This window comes from Patiria miniata, unplaced genomic scaffold (assembly GCF_015706575.1).
Source record: "Patiria miniata isolate m_02_andy unplaced genomic scaffold, ASM1570657v1 HiC_scaffold_7, whole genome shotgun sequence".
In the NCBI taxonomy this organism is placed as follows: Eukaryota; Metazoa; Echinodermata; class Asteroidea; order Valvatida; family Asterinidae; genus Patiria; species Patiria miniata.
In genome coordinates, this window is record NW_024037074.1 from 43,457,683 (window position 1) to 43,484,179 (window position 26,497).

A 26,497-nucleotide genomic window follows, 5' to 3' on the forward strand; every position below is an offset into this window, starting at 1 on the left:
ACTATGCAAATTTGAGAATGTTGGCCCACCCGTATAAAATATAAAAGTTAATTTTTAAAACAAAATCAACTGATTCACAAAACTATCTATGATTGATGCAAGATCACCTGATGAGAGGGCTTTTGCAGAACACGGGTTTTGAAGCATTTTTGTTAAATTAACCCTTACCACAAACTAAAACCGTCACCGACAAAACGAAACAAAGAAAACATTTCAAACCCCTGAACAAACAATTAAAAATACAATAAAACACATTAAAAAGGCCCCAAAACATAAGACCGAAAATCAACATGAAAAGAAAACCCCGGAACATTTTGCCCCAAAGTATATACCACATTTAAAAGTGGCGAGTCTCCGTTAATGTTGGTTACTGAAGAGCCATTTTGTTGCAAAATGTATAAGTTGATGAAGTGATGCATTACCAACTATGAAAAACTTCTAAAAAAACTATATTGTCTTGCGTTTTGACAAAGATCCATTACATTTTGATGCAAAACCATTATTAAGCCATTTTGTTTTGCAGGTTAATTTATAAACAGCTAGAAGACTAAATCTTGAAAGTGATTATAAGAATTTTTGTAGGACGAACGTCGAAAGATGATGGGGAATCACATTTCCCCTTGTGCGACCCTGCTTAATATGTTGAGGAAACAGACAGAAATATTTGTAAAATTGGACCCCAAGCCCCCGGAAAATTTGCCCCACAATTATACGCTACTGCAAAAAATGTTGATGCACTATCCACATGTACAGTTTGGACAACAGCTTCTTTGAGTGAATCTGCCTAGTAAAAGTTGGAGTCAAAGTACAAGCTGTCGATAAAAAGAAAAGCTAGATAAAATCTGTCGATCCATCAGGGATCTCTTTGTGTCTACCCGCAGATCAATATTTTCTTCTTTCGATATATCCCAGAGAATCCGTGTGACCCGACGCCTGACCCCAACTAGTCTATGTAAAGCCATGGTTAATAATTTTTGAACATATTCCCTGATAATTATGCAATACAACCGCCTCTTGTCCCCTAGATTTTGGCCAACTAGCGGGCGCTTTTTATTCTGTCGGGTCTTCGGTCATTCACCCGTTGTCGGTGGTGCGTCTTGGTGAGGTCTGGGTTTGCTTGGTGCCGTGTATGTGCGCACGCGAGCTTACATGCAGAGAGGTGCATGGCACATGGTTGCATAGACATTCAAATAAACATCTGCTTTCTGCTATGATCGAAATTTCATGAAACTGAGATCATGAGAAAAAAACCATAACTACTGCCTGGATTGTCAATACAGTATTCGGGTTCTCTAAGAGCATCTCAGTGAGTTGTGTTACAAGAGCATCCAACGATTCTCTTAACAGACAGTATCCTACTGCACTCATTGCGTAGGGTTCTCTTAAAGCATCCAGGGGGATCCCTTATTAGCTGCAGCCCAACCCACCGGCATTGATTGTAGAGTTTCTCTCAAAGCCTTCCAACGGGTTCTTTTACAGCATCCCAACAACTGTTTACTGGTTGGGTTATCAAAGAGCAACATTTCAATCAGTGGCGTATCGGGGGGGGGGGGGGGGACAGGAGGCGCCTTGCCACTCCACCCCCCCCCCCCCCCCCGCGGATAATTTGTGACAAATTGTGACAATTTTTCCAGCAATTATTTCAATAAATGGTTAGATAGTTCTAACATTAAATCCCCAAAAAAGAAAATCCGCTTTAAACGATTACAGTGCACCGTGAAAAATAGGCATATAATTTGCAGTATGCATAATAATTGTAACTTTTGAAGAGCGCCGCCCACAATGCGAAGATGGGTACCAGCATAATGTCCAACGGTCTGCAACTAGTAACTCGGTTATCAGACAGAATAAACACGAACATGCATGTTATGTTAGATCTACAACAATAAAATCGTGCTGTTGGGGCTGCTTGCACTTGCAATACAAAGTTTCGTGCATGAACTACAAGTTGTGCAATTCTCAACTGAATGTCATTGAAGAATTTAACTAGTGTAATACTAATAGCGGTTGTCTCATTAAAACAATGAACTAACACAATAAAAGGGGTGTTACATTTCTCCCTTTTTTATTTGGAGAACTTGCCTCTGAAAGTTTGAATTCAGTGGGTCCTTGTGTGATTCAATTAGTGTTCATTTTCGAGTCTAAGTTTCCTGTAGTAATTTTTTTTTCTAATCTGAATTGGACTTTTTTCTTCTTCAAATTACAGTAGATTCATGTAGTGCTTCTGAATCAAAGTTTACTGAATATTATTCATGATGAATAGATTTCAAGAAAAGTTATTTATTTTTCTTTCTCAATTTGTTTTTGAAGAAAATCATGTACAAATCTTTCGTTTATTGACTCTGCTTTTGATAAAGCAAAAAAAGGAGCCTAAAGACGAGGTCAAAATAATGTCCAAATGTAAAAACGAGAGGGCGCTTTATCACTTTAATAGAATTTGCCCTTGGCTTTAGAAGTAAAGAATAGGAGCTACCGTGTATAGATCTGGACGACATAGAATTGACGATCCTAATGCCACCATTCAGTGGATTCCTGTTTTAAAAAGGACATAAGAGAAAGAATAAGGGAATGTTTGAACAAACATCAATGTTTGGGGGGGGGTGTCCTCCTATCAAAATTCGTTCTCGCTAAAACGTTTGTGTGTCTGTAGGCATATGCCAGTACGAATAGCGCCACCTATATTATTATTCAATAGTGTCCAAGATCGCCTCTTGGAAAGGACCCACTAGGTTCAGATGGTGTCCATCCCCCCCCCCCCCAAGTGCTCCCACCCCAATTGCACACACACATCTTTGTAAAACACCGGTAATCGTGGAGCCCATATCGTCCCTGATCATCATTCCTTCGTTTGTACTGAACTGTTTAGCAACAGCTCTCATTTGTTTTTGTACACAAATTTCAATCGTGGACTATCGGTCAATCGTGGATCTTTTGTTTGTGCCCTAGCCGTTTTGTCCCTAGTCCACACCACACGCAGTACAGTGTTAAAAGAACAAGACGAGAAGATGCTTAATATTCGCATTTATGTAATTTTATTTCAAAGCAATTACTCAGTCTATTGCAAGCCTCCCTCAATTTATTAACGGCCGGAAATACATCAGTTATAATGGTGTTGAGTAACACTTTACATTCAATGTTGTGATTTTTTTCAAGTCACGGTTGTTTTATTTGTACATGTACATATATTTGGAAGGGCCCGTGCAATGTAATTTTGTAATGCAATCCGCGAAAATGCATCTTGTTGCATTTAACCCTATTTCCAGTTTTTCGTTTTTGTTGATGTTGCCATTTTTCAAGGGCATTTTAGTGTCTTTTTATGTTAATAATTTCAATATTCATGAGCAATAGTCTGAAGTCTTTTCAGGCAGAAACCTCCAGTCTGAGTTTCCTGTAGTAATTTTTTTCTAGTCTGAATTTGAGGTTTTTTTAATTTACAGTAGTATATAGATACATACAGTGCTTATCCAACTAAACTGAACATAATTCATAATGAACATATTCCAAGTGAAGTTATCTATTTTTCTTTCTCAATCTCTGTTTGAAAATTTCTGTACAAATCCTCAGTCTCTTTTGTGGGTTTCTTCTGCTTTTGAAAAACCAAAAATAAATGTTCTTTCTCTCAACTTATTTATTTGTTATCTAAGTCATTTTTTTCTGTTTTTTGAAGTTGTGAAGATAGTCTCCTCCAAGACATCTTTGGATTAGTCGCCTTGGACGCTGGTTGCCCCATGGTATGGTGTGATGAAGGTTGCTAATGCTGTCGATCCTGGGTCAAGAGAGCCTGGTAGTTATACTGTGGAGAATTGTCCCGTATTGATCCTAAAGTCGAGGCCAAAATAAGTCTAAATAAAAACACAAGGGGGGCTTTAACACGTTAACAGGATTTGACCTTTCCTATAAGCAGAAATTAGGAGCTGTTGTGTTGATCAGAATTATTACTTTTTTTTTACATTTTACAACATAGAATTGACGATCCCGATTTCACCATTCAGTGGATCGCTGTTCGAAAAAGGCATTTGGACATAAGAGAAAGAATAAGGGAAAGTTTGAACAAGCATCGCGAGTGTCACTGGGAGGGGTGTCCCCCATTAAACGTGTCGTTAAATATAGTCCTGGAGAAAATATATGTGTGTCTGTCGGCACACATGCCGAACGACTAGCGCCATCTATATTATCCGATAGTGTTCAATTTCACCCGCTCGGAAAGCGCCCTCAATGTTCAGATGGTTAATCTGGTTCCCAGACCAGAAGATTCTGACTATTCCTGATGAATCTTTGGTCAGGCAGTCTCCGTGGCTAAAAATAAACATGACGACATTGATGGCCCTTTTTCAAATCTCGGCTTCGTTTCCAATGTCGCTTTATCGCTTGTAGCTTTTAATGTTCTGATCAATTTTTTTAATAAATCACTTGCTTCGTAATATCATACAGTTATGATAATACAGTTTGATGTTTCTGTAAGATAACATTAACTAACGTTGATCTGGAATCTTCAAAATGAGGCACCCAAATAGCACTGTTAGCAGGCGGAGCCGAATGAAGACCTGGTTTTGGAAAATCTCGGTAACGGTCATCAAATTCAAAATTGTACATGACAAAGCAAAAAGTTCGCCCATACGATCCGAGTATATATGATGTACAGAATCGTTTTTAAATTTCAAGTTTTCTAAGTGAAAGCAATGAATATCAATTATCAACTCATTTAAAATAAAATTAATAAGCAATAAGCAGTTAATAAAACCTATATTATATACTCAGAAATACTCGGGCGCTATCCGATTGTCGACGAAACGACTTCGGCAAACTTCGGAAAATTTCGGAAAAAGGAGGAATTCCTCCCGTTTTAGTCACGTGACGTAAATTGTAATACAATGTATATTACCGGAGGCTACCGGACCTAAGATTTATCAGGAATAGTCAGCATCTTTTGGTCTGGGAACCAGACTATTCAGATGGTGTCCATCCCCTCAGTCGTGTTACACTGTAATGATACATGGACCTCCAAAAGCTGTTCGTACTGTTTACAGAAATAGGTTGCTTGTGTTGTGAAAAGAAGTTCAAGGTTCAACACTGTGTGTTTGTTCACGTACTGACGCAAGTTATATTCAATACACGGTGAAATGTAAACAGTAGACCTACCGCGTGACACGGTCTACAAAGCAGATACACAGCGAATCTCTGTACGAAGGTTAAATCCAGAAAATCACAAGACTGTGACATAATGGAGCAAATTGAACTATGTACATTTGAGCATGTTGGCCCACCCGCATAAAATGTAAAAGTTAATTTTTAAAACAAAATCAACTGATTCACAAAACTATCTATGATTGATGCAAGATCACCTGATGAGAGAGATTTTGCAGAACACGGGGTTTTGAAGCATTTTCGTTAAATTAACTCTTACCACAAACTAAAATCGTCACCGACAAAACGAAACAAAGAAAACATTTCAAACCCCTGAACAAACAAACACAAATACAATAAAACTTCAAACACATTAAAAAGACCCCAAAACATAAGACCGAAAATCAACATGAAAAGTAAACCCCGGAACATTTTGCCCCAAAGTATATACCACATTTAAAAGTGGCGATTCTCCGTTAATGTTGGTTACTGAAGAGCCATTTTGTTGCAAAATGTATAAGTTGACGAAGTGATGCATTACCAAATATGAAAAACTTCTTAAAAAACTTTATTGTCTTGTGTTTTGACAAAGATCCATTACATTTTGATGCAAACCATTATTAAGCCATTTTGTTTTGCAGGTTCATTTATTAACAGCTAGAAGACTAAATCTTGAAAGTGATTATAGGAATTTTTGAAGGACGAACGTCGAAAGACGATGGGGGAATCACATTTCCCCTTGTGCGACCCTGCTTAAAATGTTGAGGAAACAGACAGAAATATTTGTAAAATTGGACCCCAAGCCCCCCGGAAAATTTGCCCCACGATTATACGCTACTGCAAAAAATGTTGATGCACTATCCACATGTATAGTTTGGACAACAGTTTCTTTGAGTGAATTTGCCTAGTAAATGTTGGAGTCAAAGTACAAGCTGTCGATCAAAAGAAAAGCTAGATAAAATCTGTCGATCCATCAGGGATCTCTTTGTGTCTACCCGCAGATCTATATTTTCTTCTTTCGAAATATCCCAGAGAACCCGTGTGGCCCGAGGCCTGACCCCAACTAGTCTATGTAAAGCCATGGTCTATAATTTTTGAACATATTCCCTGATTAATTATGCAATACAACCGCCTCTTGTCCTTTAGATTTTGGCCAACTAGCGGGCGCTTTTTATTCTGTCGGGTCTTCGGTCATTCACCCGTTGTCGATGGTGCGGCATGATGAAGTCTGGGTTTGTTTGGTGCCGTGTACATGTGCGCACGCGATCGCGAGCTTACATGCAGAGAGGTGCATGGCACATGGTTGCATAGACATTCAAATAAACATCCGCTTTCTGCTATGATCGAAATTTCATGAAACTGAGATCATGAGAAAAAACTACTGCCTGGATTGTCAATACAGTATTCGGGTTCTCTAAGAGCATCTCAGCGAGTTGTGTTACAAGAGCATCCAACGATTCTCATAACAGACAGTATCCTACTGCACTCATTGCGTAGGGTTCTCTTAAAGCATCCAGGGGGATCCCTTAGGCCAAAAAAAAAAGTCTCCGGTTTCTGGTATGCGCGCGCGTCGCCGTAGCCATGCGCGTCGGCAAAATGAAAAAGTTTTTTTTTCAATGAAAGATGATGTCTCAAAACCGCCAAACTCACTGGTTTAACTGGAATCCTGCTGCTGCACAATTTTAACGTGTTTTTAGATGGGGTTATGATCGAGAATAAGCTTTATGTGGCCTCTCTGGACTCCCATATATTTGCACTAAGTTTAGTCGGGCACCATTTGCAGTCATCAGCCGACATTTGAAGCAAAAAAGTCGAGTAAAACACACAAAAAAAGCCGCGTCGCCGCACCACTTTTTGAGCAAGCTCCATACCAGAAACCGGAGACTTTTTTTGGCCTTATTAGCTGCAGCCCAACCCACCGGCATTGATTGTAGTGTTTCTCTCAAAGCCTTCCGACGGGTTCTTTTACAGCATCCCAACAACTGTTTACTGATTGGGTTATCGAAGAGCAACATTGCAATCAGTGGCGTATCGGGGGGGGGGGGACAGGGGGCGCTCTGCCACCCCCACCCCCCGCGGATAATTTGTGACAAATTGTGACAATTTTTTCCAGCAATTATTTCAATAAATGGTTAGATAGTTCTAACATTAAATCCCCCAAAAAGAAAATCCGCTTAAAACGATAACAATGCACCGTGAAAAATGGGCATATAATTTGCAGTATGCATAATAATTGTAACTTTTGAAGAGCGCCCACATTGTGAAGATGGGTACCAGCATAATGTCCAACGGTCTGCAACTAGTAACTCGGTTATCAGACAGAATAAACACGAACATGCATGTTATGTTAGATCTACAACAATACAATCGTGCAGTTGGTGCTGCTTGCACTTGCAATACAAAGTTTCGTGCATGAACTACAAGTTGTGCAATTCTCAACTGAATGTCATTGAAGAATTTAACTAGTGTAATACTAATAGCGGTTGTCTCATTAAAACAATGAACTAACACAATAAAAGGGGTGTTACATTTCTCCCTTTTTTATTTGGAGAACTTGCCTCTGAAAGTTTGAATTCAGTGGGTCCTTGTGTGATTCAATTAGTGTTCATTTTCGAGTCTAAGTTTCCTGTAGTAATTTTTTTTTCTAATCTGAATTGGACTTTTTTCTTCTTCAAATTACAGTAGATTCATGTAGTGCTTCTGAATCAAAGTTTACTGAATATTATTCATGATGAATAGATTTCAAGAAAAGTTATTTATTTTTCTTTCTCAATTTGTTTTTGAAGAAAATCATGTACAAATCTTTCGTTTATTGACTCTGCTTTTGATAAAGCAAAAAAAGGAGCCTAAAGACGAGGTCAAAATAATGTCCAAATGTAAAAACGAGAGGGCGCTTTATCACTTTAATAGAATTTGCCCTTGGCTTTAGAAGTAAAGAATAGGAGCTACCGTGAATAGATCTGGACGACATAGAATTGACGATCCTAATGCCACCATTCAGTGGATTCCTGTTTTAAAAAGGACATAAGAGAAAGAATAAGGGAATGTTTGAACAAACATCAATGTTTGGGGGGGGGGTGTCCTCCTATCAAAATTCGTTCTCGCTAAAACGTTTGTGTGTCTGTAGGCATATGCCAGTACGAATAGCGCCACCTATATTATTATTCAATAGTGTCCAAGATCGCCTCTTGGAAAGGACCCACTAGGTTCAGATGGTGTCCATCCCCCCCCCCCCCCAAGTGCTCCCACCCCAATTGCACACACACATCTTTGTAAAACACCGGTAATCGTGGAGCCCATATCGTCCCTGATCATCATTCCTTCGTTTGTACTGAACTGTTTAGCAACAGCTCTCATTTGTTTTTGTACACAAATTTCAATCGTGGACTATCGGTCAATCGTGGATCTTTTGTTTGTGCCCTAGCCGTTTTGTCCCTAGTCCACACCACACGCAGTACAGTGTTAAAAGAACAAGACGAGAAGATGCTTAATATTCGCATTTATGTAATTTTATTTCAAAGCAATTACTCAGTCTATTGCAAGCCTCCCTCAATTTATTAACGGCCGGAAATACATCAGTTATAATGGTGTTGAGTAACACTTTACATTCAATGTTGTGATTTTTTTCAAGTCACGGTTGTTTTATTTGTACATGTACATATATTTGGAAGGGCCCGTGCAATGTAATTTTGTAATGCAATCCGCGAAAATGCATCTTGTTGCATTTAACCCTATTTCCAGTTTTTCGTTTTTGTTGATGTTGCCATTTTTCAAGGGCATTTTAGTGTCTTTTTATGTTAATAATTTCAATATTCATGAGCAATAGTCTGAAGTCTTTTCAGGCAGAAACCTCCAGTCTGAGTTTCCTGTAGTAATTTTTTTCTAGTCTGAATTTGAGGTTTTTTTAATTTACAGTAGTATATAGATACATACAGTGCTTATCCAACTAAACTGAACATAATTCATAATGAACATATTCCAAGTGAAGTTATCTATTTTTCTTTCTCAATCTCTGTTTGAAAATTTCTGTACAAATCCTCAGTCTCTTTTGTGGGTTTCTTCTGCTTTTGAAAAACCAAAAATAAATGTTCTTTCTCTCAACTTATTTCTTTGTTATCTAAGTCATTTTTTTCTGTTTCTTGAAGTTGTGAAGATAGTCTCCTCCAAGAGATCTTTGGATTAGTCGCCTTGGACGCTGGTTGCCCCATGGTATCGTGTGATGAAGGTTGCTAATGCTGTCGATCCTGGGTCAAGAGAGCCTGGTATAGTTATACTGTGGAGAATTGTCCCGTATAATGAGCCTAAACAGGATTTGACCTTTCCTATAAGCAGAAATTAGGAGCTGTTGTGTTGATCAGAATTATTACCTTTTTTTTTTTAAATTTTACGACATAGAATTGACGATCCCGATTTCACCATTCAGTGGATCGCTGTTCAAAAAAGGCATTTGGACATAAGAGAAAGAATAAGGGAAAGTTTGAACAAGCATCGCGAGTGTCACTGGGAGGGGTGTCCCCCATTAAACGTGTCGTTAAATATCGTCCTCGAGAAAATATATGTGTGTCTGTCGGCATACATGCCGAACGAGTAGCGCCATCTATATTATCCGATAGTGTCCAATTTCACCCGCTCGGAAAGCGCCCACAATGTTCATATGGTTAATCTGGTTCCCAGACCAGAAGATTCTGACTATTCCTGATGAATCTTTGGTCAGGCAGTCTCCGTGGCTAAAAATAAACATGACGACATTGATGGCCCTTTTTCAAATCTCGGCTTCGTTTCCAATGTCGCTTTATCGCTTGTAGCTTTTAATGTTCTGATCAAATTTTTTAATAAATCACTTGCTTCGTAATATCATACAGTTATGATAATACAGTTTGATGTTTCTGTAAGATAACATTAACTAACGTTGATCTGGAATCTTCAAAATGAGGCACCCAAATAGCACTGTTAGCAGGCGGAGCCGAATGAAGACCTGGTTTTGGAAAATCTCGGTAACGGTCATCAAATTCAAAATTGTACATGACAAAGCAAAAAGTTCGCCCATACGATCCGAGTATATATGATGTACAGAATCGTTTTTAAATTTCAAGTTTTCTAAGTGAAAGCAATGAATATCAATTATCAACTCATTTAAAATAAAATTAATAAGCAATTAGCAGTTAATTAAACCTATATTATACACTCGGAAATACTCGGGCGCTATCCGATTGTCGACGAAACGACTTCAGCAAACTTCGGAAAATTTCGGAAAAAGGAGGAATTCCTCCCGTTTTAGTCACGTGACGTAAATTGTAATACAATGTATATTACCGGAGGCTACCGGACCTAAGATTTATCAGGAATAGTCAGCATCTTTTGGTCTGGGAACCAGACTATTCAGATGGTGTCCATCCCCTCAGTCGTGTTACACTGTAATGATACATGGACCTCCAAAAGCTCCCCTCTTTTGTTCGTACTGTTTACAGAAATAGGTTGCTTGTGTTGTGAAAAGAAGTTCAAGGTTCAACACTGTGTGTTTGTTCACGTACTGACGCAAGTTATATTCAATACACGGTGAAATGTAAACAGTAGACCTACCGCGTGACACGGTCTACAAAGCAGATACACAGCGAATCTCTGTACTAAGGTTAAATCCAGAAAATCACAAGACTGTGACATAATGGAGCAAATTGAACTATGTAACTTTGAGCATGTTGGCCCACCCGTATAAAATGTAAAAGTTAATTTTTAAAACAAAATCAACTGATTCACAAAACTATCTATGATTGATGCAAGATCACCTGATGAGAGGGCTTTTGCAGAACACGGGGTTTTGAAGCATTTTCGTTAAATTAACTCTTACCAATACCACAAACTAAAATCGTCACCGACAAAACGAAACAAAGAAAACATTTCAAACCCCTGGACAAACAAACAAAAATACAATAAAACTACAAACACATTAAAAAGGCCCCAAAACATAAGACCGAAAATCAACATGAAAAGAAAACCCCGGAACATTTTGCCCCAAAGTATATACCACATTTAAAAGTGGCGAGTCTCTGTTAATGTTGGTTACTGAAGAGCCATTTTGTTGCAAAATGTATAAGTTGACGAAGTGATGCATTACCAAATATGAAAAACTTCTAAAAAAAACTTTATTGTCTTGTGTTTTGACAAAGATCCATTACATTTTGATGCAAAAACCATTATTAAGCCATTTTGTTTTGCAGGTTCATTTATTAACAGCTAGAAGACTAAATCTTGAAAGTGATTATAGGAATTTTTGTAGGACGAACGTCGAAAGACGATGGGGGAATCACATTTCCCCTTGTGCGACCCTGCTTAAAATGTTGAGGAAACAGACAGAAATATTTGTAAAATTGGACCCCAAGCCCCCCGGAAAATTTGCCCCACGATTATACGCTACTGCAAAAAATGTTGATGCACTATCCACATGTATAGTTTGGACAACAGTTTCTTTGAGTGAATCTGCCTAGTAAATGTTGGAGTCAAAGTACAAGCTGTCGATCAAAAGAAAAGCTAGATAAAATCTGTCGATCCATCAGGGATCTCTTTGTGTCTACCTGCAGATCAGTATTTTCTTCTTTCGAAATATCCCAGAGAACCCGTGTGACCCGAGGCCTGACCCCAACTAGTCTATGTAAAGCCATGGTCTATAATTTTTGAACATATTCCCTGATTAATTATGCAATACAACCGCATCTTGTCCCCTAGATTTTGGCCAACTAGCGGGCGCTTTTTATTCTGTCGGGTCTTCGGTCATTCACCCGTTGTCGGTGGTGCGGCGTGATGAGGTCTGGGTTTGTTTGGTGCCGTGTATGTGCTAGCCTTTAGTCAAGTCCCACGCGCCTGTACCCGGACCATCCGGACACGTAATTATGCATCCCGGATGCTGACACGTAAAAAGACTAGCACGAGCGGCTCCACCGCTCGTGCTAGTCTTTTCACGTGACGTAAATTGTAATACAATGTATATTACCGGAGGCTACCGGACCTAAGATTTATCAGGAATAGTCAGCATCTTTTGGTCTGGGAACCAGACTATTCAGATGGTGTCCATCCCCTCAGTCGTGTTACACTGTAATGATACATGGACCTCCAAAAGCTCCCCTCTTTTGTTCGTACTGTTTACAGAAATAGGTTGCTTGTGTTGTGAAAAGAAGTTCAAGGTTCAACACTGTGTGTTTGTTCACGTACTGACGCAAGTTATATTCAATACACGGTGAAATGTAAACAGTAGACCTACCGCGTGACACGGTCTACAAAGCAGATACACAGCGAATCTCTGTACTAAGGTTAAATCCAGAAAATCACAAGACTGTGACATAATGGAGCAAATTGAACTATGTAACTTTGAGCATGTTGGCCCACCCGTATAAAATGTAAAAGTTAATTTTTAAAACAAAATCAACTGATTCACAAAACTATCTATGATTGATGCAAGATCACCTGATGAGAGGGCTTTTGCAGAACACGGGGTTTTGAAGCATTTTCGTTAAATTAACTCTTACCAATACCACAAACTAAAATCGTCACCGACAAAACGAAACAAAGAAAACATTTCAAACCCCTGGACAAACAAACAAAAATACAATAAAACTACAAACACATTAAAAAGGCCCCAAAACATAAGACCGAAAATCAACATGAAAAGAAAACCCCGGAACATTTTGCCCCAAAGTATATACCACATTTAAAAGTGGCGAGTCTCTGTTAATGTTGGTTACTGAAGAGCCATTTTGTTGCAAAATGTATAAGTTGACGAAGTGATGCATTACCAAATATGAAAAACTTCTAAAAAAAACTTTATTGTCTTGTGTTTTGACAAAGATCCATTACATTTTGATGCAAAAACCATTATTAAGCCATTTTGTTTTGCAGGTTCATTTATTAACAGCTAGAAGACTAAATCTTGAAAGTGATTATAGGAATTTTTGTAGGACGAACGTCGAAAGACGATGGGGGAATCACATTTCCCCTTGTGCGACCCTGCTTAAAATGTTGAGGAAACAGACAGAAATATTTGTAAAATTGGACCCCAAGCCCCCCGGAAAATTTGCCCCACGATTATACGCTACTGCAAAAAATGTTGATGCACTATCCACATGTATAGTTTGGACAACAGTTTCTTTGAGTGAATCTGCCTAGTAAATGTTGGAGTCAAAGTACAAGCTGTCGATCAAAAGAAAAGCTAGATAAAATCTGTCGATCCATCAGGGATCTCTTTGTGTCTACCTGCAGATCAGTATTTTCTTCTTTCGAAATATCCCAGAGAACCCGTGTGACCCGAGGCCTGACCCCAACTAGTCTATGTAAAGCCATGGTCTATAATTTTTGAACATATTCCCTGATTAATTATGCAATACAACCGCATCTTGTCCCCTAGATTTTGGCCAACTAGCGGGCGCTTTTTATTCTGTCGGGTCTTCGGTCATTCACCCGTTGTCGGTGGTGCGGCGTGATGAGGTCTGGGTTTGTTTGGTGCCGTGTATGTGCTAGCCTTTAGTCAAGTCCCACGCGCCTGTACCCGGACCATCCGGACACGTAATTATGCATCCCGGATGCTGGCACGTAAAAAGACTAGCACGAGCGGTGGAGCCGCTCGTGCTAGTCTTTTTACGTGTCAGCATCCGTTGTGCGTCACGTGTCCGGGTAAGCGCGTGGGACTTGACTAAAGGCTATGTATGTGCGCACGCGAGCTTACATGCAGAGAGGTGCATGGCACATGGTTGCATAGACATTCAAATAAACATCCGCTTTCTGATATGATCGAAATTTCATGAAACTGAGATCATGAGAAAAAACATAAACTACTCCCTGGATTGTCAATACAGTATTCGGGTTCTCTAAGAGCATCTCAGCGAGTTGTGTTACAAGAGCATCCAACGATTCTCATAACAGACATTATCTTCAAGCAAACTTGAATCCTCGATCCTGATTGGACAGGAGGCGCCCTGCCACCCCCACCCCCCGCGGATAATTTGTGCCAAATTGTGACAATTTTTTTCCAGCAATTATTTCAATAAATGGTTAGATAGTTCTAACATTAAATCCCCCCCCAAAAAAAATCCGCTTAAAACGATTACATTGCACCGTGAAAAATAGGCATATAATTTGCAGTATGCATAATAATTGTAACTTTTGAAGAGCGCCCACATTGTGAAGATGGGTACCAGCATAATGTCCAACGGTCTGCAACTAGTAACTCGGTTATCAGACAGAATAAACACGAACATGCATGTTATGTTAGATCTACAACAATACAATCGTGCAGTTGGTGCTGCTTGCACTTGCAATACAAAGTTTCGTGCATGAACTACAAGTTGTGCAATTCTCAACTGAATGTCATTGAAGAATTTAACTAGTGTAATACTAATAGCGGTTGTCTCATTAAAACAATGAAATAACACAATAAAGGGGTATTACATTTCTCCCTTTTTTATTTGGAGAACTTGCCTCTGAAAGTTTGAATTCAGAGGGTCCTTGTGTGATTCAATTAGTGTTCATTTTCGAGTCTAAGTTTCCTGTAGTAATTTTTTTTTCTAATCTGAATTGGACTTTTTTTCCCCTCCAAATTACAGTAGATTCATGTAGTGCTTCTGAATCAAAGTTTACCAAATATTATTTTCATGATGAATAGATTTCAAGAAAAGTTATTTATTTTTCTTTCTCAATTTGTTTTTGAAGAAAAGCCTGTACAAATCTTTCGTTTATTGACTCTGCTTTTAATGAAGCAAAAAAAGGAGCCTAAAGACGAGGTCAACGAAATGTCCAAATGTAAAAACGAGAGGGCGCTTTAACACTTTAATAGAATTTGCCCTTGGCTTTAGAAGCAAAGAATAGGAGCTACTGTGTATAGATCTGGACGACATAGAATTGACGATCCTAATACCACCATTCAGTGGATTCCTGTTTTAAAAAGGACATAAGAGAAAGAATAAGGGAATGTCCTCCTATCAAAATTCGTTCTCGCTAAAACGTTTGTGTGTCTGTAGGCATATGCCAGTACGAATAGCGCCACCTATATTATTATTCAATAGTGTCCAAGATCGCTTCTTGGAAAGGACCCACTAGGTTCAGATGGTGTCCGATGCACAGTAGCATACACGAGTCCTGTTTATTACGTCACGATTTACTGTGTTTTGTTTGCTGCCCGCAACGACGACTTTTACACAGTTGCACGTTCGGGTCGAAACTGGACCTGAAAAACAGCTCTCAAAAGTACCTTTTGTACTCATTTCATGACAGAAACAATAGTCGTTTTTATTTCATCACACCTTAGGCTACATATACCCGAAAAATGACGGAAATGTCTTCGAGCATTCCACAACCTCTTTAACTGTTTAGCAACAGCTCTCATTGGTTTTGTACACGAATTTCAATCGTGGACTATCGGTCAATCGTGGATCTTTTGTTTGTGCCCTAACCGTTTTGTCCCCAGTCCACACCACACGCTGTACAGTGTTAAAAGAACAAGATGAGAAGATGCTTAATATTCGCATTTATGTAATTTTATTTCAAAGCAATTACTCAGTCTATTGCAAGCCTCCCTCAATTTATTAACGGCCGGAAATACATCAGTTATAATGGTATTGGGTAACACTTTACATTCAATTTTGTGATTTTTTTAAGTCACGGTTGTTTTATTTGTACATGTACATATATTTGGAAGGGCCCATGCAATGTAAATTTGTAATGCATCTTGTTGCATTTAACCCTATTTCAAGTTTTTCGTTTTTGTTGTTGTTGCCATTTTTCAAGGGCATTTTAGTGTCTTTTTATGCTAATAATTTCAATATTCATGACCAATAGTCTGAAGTCTTTTCAGGCAGAAACCTCAATGTTACTGTTATCTTAGCAACGCAAGTTGCCAAAATGTTTGACATTTTTGCTGCTGCATATTTTCTTTTCTTTGGTGATTCGTTGCTCTGTCAGTACACGGCAGTAAATCTACTAGTTTTTCTCACAAATGTTTCCATGAGCAAATGTTTGGGTTCAAAATTTGAATAGACACCCCTAAAATGAACCCTGTCTTTCTGAAATGACATCACAGCAACAACTCCCTTCGTTGTCGTGATAGCATGGAAAATGCTTGAATGTTTAAAGAAGTGCACTGTATAGGAAAATTAACCAAAAAGGGATGTAAAATAATTTTCAAAAACGTAAGAGGAAAATGTTACACAGAATGGTGTTCCTAAGACAAGTTCTTTGCATGAACCCTTTAAAGAAACTTTTGTTGCACATTACTTTATTGAGCTGTCATTAGCCGTGATAAGTGTTGCCAACATTAATTTCAATGGGAAATATTGTTTTTCCCCTTAAAAAAGGGATGAGAGCAAGAAGTGTTAATGTTGAGGTCTTGACCGTATTTGGATCAGAAGGATTTTGTTCCAGAATAGGGCTGCATTCCTTAGTATGCGTTAAGAGATCATGATGTATCGATTCGAATACTTTCATGCGATGATTCAATGAGCTACTGTAATTATAGAAGCAAGCGCGTTAAGAATTGCTGGATCAGCCGTCTCACCACCGTCTGCCAAGATGATAGTGATGTTCTTTACATCGGCTCCTTAGTCTGATGAGAGATAGAAAATAAATCCAATAATATCACGAAAATAAAGTACCAGGTTATTTTGTATGTACTGATGTTGCAACCAGGCAAAACAAATAGCTGCATCAATTATTTAATTGGACCAGAGTACCGATATTAAATTGCATCTTTAACTAACTATTTACTTCATCTGTGGCGTCACATTAAGTTCTTTTAAAGTTCTTTTTCTACAAAAAGTTCCAAGAGGGAAGGGGTGTGTCTCAAGACTTTGGGAAACCAAGAACCTGACTCCATTAATGCAGTGTATTCAATGACGTCTGCAATTGTTTGGTTCAGACCTGTCAGATTACATCGACAGAGGGCGTTGTTTAGACTCAACAGTAACAATATCCTTCTTATTTTCCTCCACACTTCACAAAATAACGACAGGTACTTACGATTTAATGGAATTCACAGTTAGGTCCATAGTATCCACCTGGGCAGGTGCAGTAGGTGTAACCATTAGGATAGCTGTTACATGTTCCGCCGTTCCGGCACGGGTCGTTAATCTCAACACAGTAATCTGTAGTAAAAATCACAAGAAACATTTCCTGAAAAAAAGAGGTTTTGGCGGTTGTTTGGGTCAGACAAACGCAGGGTTGCGGTGGGGCTCTTAACTATTAAATTAATAGAAATTGCCCAATTCAATTGAAAGTAGCCTATGGGCTTATTCACGAGTGGGCCGTATTGGATTGAAAGTTAGGTAAAATTTTTTGAAACTTGCGAAGAGAAATGAAAGCAAGTAAATTCCAGTCTGCTTCAATGAATAATTTAAAATTTGCAATTAAACATTCTCTAATGTTTAATGTCATCAATCTAGAAGAACGTTCCCTTTTTTGTTTGTTTGAACACGGGCCTTATTCGCGAGTTGGCCATTTTTGTTGAGTTCCCTGAATGTATTTCATTAACTGTCAACTGTGTAATGGGATGGCGCCAGACTATTTATGCAGGCACAATGCAGCCTTATTTTACTGACATTTTTTTTAATATGGGTTTTAATAGTATACAATGTGCAAAATGAATTAAGGGATGAAAAGGATTGACCCCATCCTACCACGTCGAGCCCCGTCCATTCATGCAATTCTACTTTCTTTCTACTCCTCTTAAATGCATGAAAAGTGTTTGACAAAACAACATAAATAGATAACTACATTTTCTTGTAATTTGTTATTAAACAGTAATAACACACAACTCAAATTAATTTAAACATTCTTTGTGTACTTGTGTACATTGTATTTTCATTTCAATCAAATTTGAAGATAAATTGTTGCGAAAAAAACCCAAAATTGATAAGTATCAATTACAGTAGACAGTGGTTAATATATTTCTGTTTTTGTAGTGGATCATATTAGTTTCTTACCACCCCCCCCCCCCCCCCATTGGATTAAACTATCCACCCACCTTGGTGAGGAGTGCATACTGCATACACATTGTCACACAAACCAGTCAAACTTCGGAACATAGGTTAACATCTGGTGCATACTAGAACCTTGTTATGCCCCTAAATTTGCCTAAAACCACACTGATTTGTTTGTCTTTGAAGCAAGGATAGTTCGTTTTATGCCAATAAATGCGCAAATGCCCCTACGTGTCAACGTCCTGTTCAAACAATCTCCCCAGCAAAAAGGCATATGGGCACTGACGCCCTTACGCGCGAAAGCCAACGCGCCACAATCTCTCCAGCAGAAGGGCATATGGGCACTGACGCCCTTATGCGCGAAAGCCAACGCGCCACAATCTCTCCAGCAGAAGGGCATATGGGCACATAAGGTCGGTTTTCACAGGGCACGCGAACGATTTGCGAAGGATGCGAATGTCGGAAAAATGGCAAAGTCCAACATTCGTATTTTATGCTGCAAAGAATCGCCAAACCATCGCAGGGGTTCGGAAGCATCGTCAATTATTCGCGGGCGTCGTTTTTAGTTTGGCGGGAGTTTCAAAAATATTTGAAATTTCTTGCAAACCTTTCCAGCATTCCGGGTCGTGTTTTGCTCGTGATTTTTTCTAAAAAAATGTCTTAAAAGCTTCGTCATATGCGCAGGACCTACTCAAGACGTGCGCGATGTTCGCAAACTCTTCGTAAATCCCCAAACAGACGTAACCCCGACAATTTGGAGAATGTCTCGCGCTAGAAGCGAAGTTCGCCCGATTATTTCTCGACCTTTCCGCAAACTTTTTGCGCGTTGTTCGCATTTAAGTCGCGTGTTCTTCGTGTATGTGGACTGGCCGTAGTTCAGTCACTGTACACACGACATTCGCACATACGTTGTGAGAACTTCGCACAAACTGCGCAAGAATGGTTTACGACTCCATTGTCGGGAGACATTCGGAGAAAAACTTCTCCGAATGTTGGACTTTGCCATTTTTTCGACATTCGCATCCTTCGCAAATCGTTTGCGTGCCCCGTGAAAACCGACCTTTACGCCCTTATGTGCAAAAGCAAACGCGCCACATTCTTCCCGGCAGACTCAAGGGCATATTAATTTCCAACATTTCATCTGATATTGACATAAATTGTTTCCAAAATTATAATCCATACATGTGAAAAATTTCAAGTGCGTACGATTTATAAGACGCGTGGGAGAACGTTCGTTCCTTCAAATTCGATTTTCTCGCGAAAAGGATTTTCGCGTCTGAACGCTCATATGCCCTTCTGCCGGGCACACAACGATTAACAGTGACAATGTTCTTATTTTTCGTTCACACTTCACAAAATAACGACAGGTACTTACAATTTAAAGGAGTTTCGCAGTTAGGTCCATGAAATCCATTGTGCCCGCTTGGGCAGTTGCAGTAGTAGCCATCATTAGGATAGCTGTAACATGTTCCGCCGTTCTGGCAAGGCTCGTGAATAAGACAGTAATCTGTAGTAAAAATCACAAGAAACATTTCCTGAAAAAAAGAGGTTTTGGCGGTTGTTTGGGTCAGACAAACGCAGGGTTGCGGTGGGGCTCTTAACTATATATAGGTTTTCTCGGTCAATTTCGGCAAATGCGCAGCCAATTTAATTTTCGTGCGTTCGAATTGAAGCTATTTTGCCTCTCCAGTTGTTACTGCGTTTCAAATTCAGAATTCGGCCATTCAATTTCGTTTTGAGGCATTCAAATCCCTTTAGCACTGTGTTCAATTTAGCATATCGTCATTCTTTTTCGTGACACACAATCATCATTCAATTTAGCAAAGCTGGTTCGACTGGAGATTTTACTTATTTATTTTTTTTCAGTTTCGTAAAGAGGCAATCAATTTCGCTTAAAGAGAATTCAAATAAGTACGACTAAAGAAATACGAATAAACAGATAAACTGTACTAGGCAACTGTTTCGTATCTTCACTTTAATTCAGGCAAACCTTGTTTTCTTTATTTATGCTTCCAGTAGACTTTACATGGGGCCAATGAGGTTTTTTCTTCTTCTTTGTTTTCTCCTTCATTCTTTTTTTTTTTGGGGGGGGGGGGGGATCTTTATTGGTTAACTGACCAAGACCTAATTTTGTATTGTGTTTGAATGGGGTGTTTCTTTATGTTTTTCCTGGTTTTTTATTGTTTATGTTGTTTCTTCCTCAACCATCAATCTGTTGGCGTGCCAGACATCTTGGCATATATGTTTGGGTATGGTTGTACCACTGCATGCACTTCACTTGGGTGATGACATCAACGCTCTGGATGGCTGCTTGTTGAAGGAGATCGCACCTCCACTGCTGCATGTTCATTCCTGCTTGCTGGGCAGCCTGTCTGTCTCCGACACGTTGTTGCCACTCAGGTAACCCAAGGATGCGTTTAACTGCAGCCTTGAATGCAGAGTGTGCCATCTCCGTGCTGTTCAGGAATGGGGAGTAGGGAGGGAGGCGCTTCAGCTGGATCATTGGGTTGGCACCTTCAGGGAGTTGGGCTCGCACGTGAGGCCTCGCATTGTCGTATATGAGGTAAATGGGTTCGTCGTCTGGGAAAACTGCATCACACTCTTGAATTGTGTCCGCAAGAAACTCCTCGAATCTCTCTCGCGTCACAGTTTCGAATGCGATTCGGTGGTGCACCAAGCCTACTTCACTAGAAACAGCGAAGGTGACATTGCAATTTCTCCCTCGTTGTCTGTCGACGACTCGTCTTGCAGCGATCCCTCGTGGAGCTCTACCCTGGGAGCGTCGAGTCCAGACGTTATAACATGTCTCGTCAATGAAGACTAGGTGCGCCAGAACACCATGCTACAGGAACCACTCACCATACTGGACGCGTTGATCAAGAACTTCAGAGGAATTTCTTGCATCAGGGACGTCCTCCACTAGTTTCAGTGTAATCATCATCCCATCCAAGGCCCTGGCTATGGTGGCAGTAGAAACCTGGGGCTTCTCTGGCAGATGCTCACTCAAACTAGCCTTCATTTGTTGAAGTGTCAAGACGGGATTAGCGTCAAGGATGCCTTGCAGCTGGTTTCGCATGTCATCATCCATCTTGCTGTGGGTTGCTCCTCCTCTTGCCAGCGTCTCTCGCCTTCCAGTCCTCAAATATGTTGCAACAATTGATCTGGCTGTGGACTTGTTGATGTTCAAATTGACCGCAAGCTGAAGGTAGTCTTGCTCGTTTCCCTCGAAGGCCTCAATCAACCTTTCTCGATCTACCTGGGCCACTCTAGCGTAGCGACCACGAGCTGCCATTTCTAGAAATATGCGTGTAAAACTGTAACGAAAGCTCGTCTTCGAAGTACATCGGCAAAGTGACTCAAGTGCCAAAAAGTGAACCGTATTTATGCCTTCAACATTCTTAAGGAAACAAAAATTTAACAAAGCGTTTTTTAGATTGCACAAATTCCAGAAATGACTGCCCAAAAATGAATTTGAATGACTAAACACACGCCTCAAAAAGCTCCTGCGAATTTGAATGCTGCTTTGTTGAATTGTTAAATTGCATGATTATTTTGTTAAATCGAATGACGCAACAGTACATTTGACTGGTCATAAAACGAAATCGAATGACCCTTTTCGGTAGCATTTGATTTCGCGCGAAATAGAATAGCGTAGTGGTTAAATTGGCTGCTCATTTGCCGAAATTGACCGAGAAAACCTATATTAAATTAATAGAAACTGCCCAATTTAATTGAAAGTAGCCTATGGGCTTATTCACGAGTGGGCCGTATACGATTGAAAGTTAGCCTTATGGACACTCCTCCCCATAATGGCAAAAACATGATGCCAACTATTGTACACACCAACTGCTCCGTGGTGGATGATCTGAGCAGTGGCAGGTACAATGCTTCGGCCATTCAAGATGGCCTTTGTGGGTGTGCACTAATGGCGTGATGGGAATGGTCTATATCGGTGGTCAAACTTACCGTCTTCACAATGCAGTCCATCAACATTCAGCGGGCATTCACAGTAATAGTCCCTACCCTCGACAGTTTTACAAGTACCGCCATTCATACAAGGGTTTTCGCCGTCACATTGATTGTTGTCTGGAAAGTAACGAAGGTTTGCACGATGAGTTTGTAAGGTTTTGAACAGAATTGGGAAAAGTTAATGTTTCGGACAGTATGCCATGGCCGTCGCGACGTCAGTAGAAGACGACTCCCCCTGACGACGCGTACAGAGCACACTAACACTTCTCTTTAATTTTTGTCAGGTCATCCTTGGTACTTGGTACTTGGTGGTTATCCTCTTCAGAACTCCAAAAGGAAGTCTAACTAAGAGGGTTAGGGTTAGGTCATTTTGACTCGGCAAAATTGCCAAAAATTTCGTTTTATCCCAATGTCATTTAGACCCTGAAAATTATCATGCCAGATGGGTTTTATCTAGAGTAGGTCTATAAAGTTAAATGATCACTCCTCAACTTTTCTGTCGCGTGACCGAAGGTACGAGTGTGAATGAAAGCATGTCCAATACAGGGTGAATGACAAACTCAACAAAACTGACATTTTGCTCAAACACTACCACTGGTTTTTATGAAATTGGTATCAAAACTTATGAAATTGGTATCAAAACGTACGCATGACATCAGTCCATAAATTCACAAAGGCTCAGTATGAAAGAGAAATTTGCTTTAATAATACCAGATTATTTCGAGTTTAGGTTGAAAACCATGTTTAATTTCTTTGATGTAGTGGGTCTTAACCGGGCTTACATGAATAACATCTAAGCGTGAGGAATAAAAAGACAATTCGCAAGAAGTTTATGTATTGCAATGTTCGCTTAAAATGGTTCCAATCGCTAGAATCTTCAGTATAAGTAATCATATACTTACAGAATTCGCAGTTGTTGCCGTAGTATTTAGAATTGCAATAGCAGTGGTACTTTTCGAGAAAATTCTCGCATATCCCATCATTCTGGCACGGATCAGACTCACAATAATCTGCCACAATAAAAGAACACAGGAATACATGACCATTTGCTTTCTCAAGCATTTGTTTTATTTTTGGGTATGGAGTCAGTAAAGGATAGGGCCAATTTCACGGCGCTGCTAAGCACAAAAATGTTCTTAGCACAAAAAAGTCTGGCCTATAAAAGCAGGTTACCAGCCAAAACTCAGTTGTTAGTTTGCTTAGTATGAAAATCACATGGAGTTTTGGCTGGCAACCTGCTTTTATAAGCCAGATTTTTATGTGCTATTTGTGCTTAGTGGCGCCGTGAAATTAGGCCCAGAACTCGGGGCCATATCATAAGTCCAACGCCTCACAAGTCCGACGCCTCATAAGTCCGAAATTTCGGACTTATGAGGCATCGGACTTATGACGCAAAACATTTATTGATTCCGCCTCATAGGTCCGACGTCTCATAAGTACGACGTCGGAAAAACGAGGCGTTTGGTATGTCAGACTTATGAGGCGTCGGACATATGAGGCGTCGGACTTATGAGCGGACCCCCAGAAGTCTACACTTTCAAAACTCCTCGGTCGTGCAGATTGACCCGGAATCGGAACCAAAATGTGCTTTTCCGGGTCAAAATTACACTTTCTAGTACGTCAAAATTACCTTTAAAAATGAAATTTTGGATCCTAAAAGGCATATTGATCCGGAAATGGACTGAGCAAATTTGGATTCTGATTCCGGTTCAACCTGACCCAGGAGTGTTTAGAGTGTAGCCTAATTTGAATTTTTCATTTCATAGTTATTATAGGCAACTAGAGGCATAGATATCTGAAAGGGAGTACATTTTTATTTCAAATTTCCAATTTAGACGGCCAGGAATGCATATACGTCAAGTTCCCCGTAACAACGCCGCTTGGTGCCTATTGTAAATCCCATGCACCTGTCCCAATGTTCATGATTAATCGCTTGCGCCCAGTCCCGACAGTCTCTACCTGTGCTGCTTGGGTAGAATCGTTAAATGTTTTGGGGAATACAGCACGGCTGCTCTTTGTTACCGTTCCCTCGAAAGACCGCCCCCCCCCCTCGACCCCCCCCCTGTCAATCTGTCATAGGCTGGTAAAACATGCAGAAATCTTGAGCAAACATTACGGTGAGGTGACAAATTGTTTGCAGAAGTAGGAATCTCTCTTATAATTCTGTTGAAAGACCACAGGGGAGTCCTAAACACTAACCGCTTAATCCGTTGGTGAACCCGGCTGAAAAGAAATCAAGAAAAGTAAACATATGAGTGATTGAAAACACCTGTCAATAATGATTGCGTATTCTGTACATTTGGGTGTTAACAGCTAGACTGTACATCAAGACGTTTCCCAATAATCAAATTTGCTCGTTAAGAACTCCAACCTACGACCTCATGCTTTATACATTAGTCTTTTTACACCTGATGCTTTCTACACCAGTACATTAAGTGTTTTTATTTTGGATAATTTTTGAAAGCAAATTAAGTTAATTGACATTATTATGTTTCACTGATGATTTCGGTGTACCGATTTCTAATTTCACTTAAGTCAATTTCTATACCCCAGCACTCACGGCTATATAGCTCATTGTTACTTAAAACTTGTTCCTTTTTATGACTTCAGTCACATCGAGAAAACGAAAAAAGGGGAAATAATTATGTAAATCTCAATGACCTTTTGTGTACAGGATGCCTATAGGATTTAACTCCTTTTGCAAATAACTTGAATATGAATTTGTGAATATTTTTGCAATCATTGTTTCTTTTCTACAATAACATTGAACACGACGCATAAGGTCTATAGGCGAACGTGGCCAGCTATCTGCATCTATATATATAAGAGCAAGTTTTACTCGGCCTCCGAGAAATGTTTGCTCCTGAAAGGATCCGAGACCGCGGTCTCCGGGCTATGCATAAAACTGTCGATGGCAACGCGTACTGCAGCCTGCTCCACACCCTGGAAACAAGGTTGGGTCTACGGTGCTCGCTTTTTAAAGTTACAAGCATGTGACGTGCGTGACGGAGTGCTGTTGCTTCCATCATGTGTTTATACTAGCTCCGTGCTTCCATCAAGGCTGAGTGTTGTGAGTTCGCTGCCCGCCACGGGCAGTGTCGCGTTGTAATTTCAGGGGCCTGTTTTGGGATCAACGAAGGATCGATGCATTGCTTCAAATATCGCGATCTTAAACGCAGTCACAAAAATCGACGAAACGGATCGCCGGTCCATACAGGAAAATTAGGACGACCCGAAGTGTCCGACCCGGCGGAATACACCCTCACATTATTCCACGATCGTGGAGCGATTTTGGCGTCGCGGATGACCACGGTCTCGGATCTGGGAGCAAACATTTCTCGGAGGCCGATTAACATTTGTTCTTATATATAGATGGTTGAACCAACTTGAATAAAAGTTGAATCGACTTTTTCCTCGCAGGTCTCGCAAATTGTAAGAAGTTCAAGTTAACGTGTTTGAGTCCAATACTGTAACTTAATTATGACCTTCCTCAATGATTCAGACTTTGTAATTTTAGGTAGCACTCAACATTTGCCTTGCAAATGACACCTTTAACGTTCTTAATTCATTATGATTTATTGTCAAAACTGTACAATCAGCCTTCGCCTGTGGTCTACGGTAAGCCTTTCAACTACGTTTTTCCATAAATGCGACTGCCTCAGAAAATGCCAATTAAACATTTACAGACAGTTATACATGCTATGGTACCTATATACCCTTCCCGATCTATGATCGGGTAAATCATTCGATTTTGCACTGATTTTCCTTCCAAATTTCATTTTTTTTAAAATGAAAACAGCATTTGATGACAAGAACAGCTTTCTTATTAGCGCCTTTTGCTTTTGCAACAACTATTATCGGATGAAACAGAAAAAAATATATATAACAATACAAACAAGCCTATAATGCATCAGACCTTTTTGGTAGTTCTCCAAGCATTGACAGTGTCATGTGGTTGGTACTTACCCAGACCGACGAGGACACAGATAACGAAGCGATTGGTCTCCATGTTGATGTCTCACCCAGTGACTGGTGGGGATGGAACCAAATCCATTCATTCTTATTCATTTCATTGTTTAATCAGTGTGACGTGTTTTAGTCGAATACTGCTGACTTGGTGAACTATGCTAGGTTTGATACCAATTAGGCAGCAAACTGTCTACCCATGTTTTCCATAAATATTAACGAGGCAATGGACTGTTGTGTTCCCACTCATATCCTATGAACGACAGCTGGTATCATTAGTAAAATCCTAAAAACCGTGACCTCCTTTTAATGATAATTACAAATGACTGCTTTGTTTTTATACCGAATGGCAAATTAGTCGAAACCAAAAGGTAAGAAGAATTAAGGACTCTGTATACTTAATAATGTCCCTAGTGTGGACTCATTTAAAGCTGAACCTGAAGTTAGTGATTAGTTACCCGTAAGCCCCTTCGCTTATTCCTCCA

The 26,497-nt window shown here is 39.8% G+C and overlaps 1 protein-coding gene across 1 annotated transcript; it reads right to left on the reverse strand.

Annotated features, from left to right (window-relative positions):
* Nucleotides 1-15,922: 15,922 nt before the first annotated feature.
* LOC119745207 (delta-like protein C) lies at nucleotides 15,923-26,055 on the reverse strand. The gene is made up of 7 exons (XM_038221428.1): nucleotides 26,013-26,055; nucleotides 24,246-24,269; nucleotides 22,949-23,056; nucleotides 22,044-22,163; nucleotides 19,453-19,584; nucleotides 17,119-17,243; nucleotides 15,923-16,705 (listed from the first exon to the last, which is right to left on the reverse strand). Exons 1-6 carry the CDS (start codon nucleotides 26,053-26,055, stop codon nucleotides 17,122-17,124), a joined length of 549 nt encoding a protein of 182 aa, XP_038077356.1. The 3' UTR covers nucleotides 15,923-16,705; nucleotides 17,119-17,121.
* Between the last annotated feature and the right edge of the window lie 442 nt (nucleotides 26,056-26,497).

Excerpts from the sequence above, each read along its gene's own strand:
- LOC119745207 (XM_038221428.1), bottom strand. The coding sequence starts at position 26,055 with ATGGAGACCAATCGCTTCGTTATCTGTGTCCTCGTCGGTCTGG. Across the intron at positions 24,270-26,012 it reads CTGTGTCCTCGTCGGTCTGG|CCGGGTTCACCAACGGATTA; the intron begins GTAAGTACCAAC and ends ATTTCTTTTCAG. Across the intron at positions 19,585-22,043 it reads TGGACTGCATTGTGAAGACG|ATTACTGTCTTATTCACGAG; the intron begins GTAAGTTTGACC and ends TTTTTACTACAG.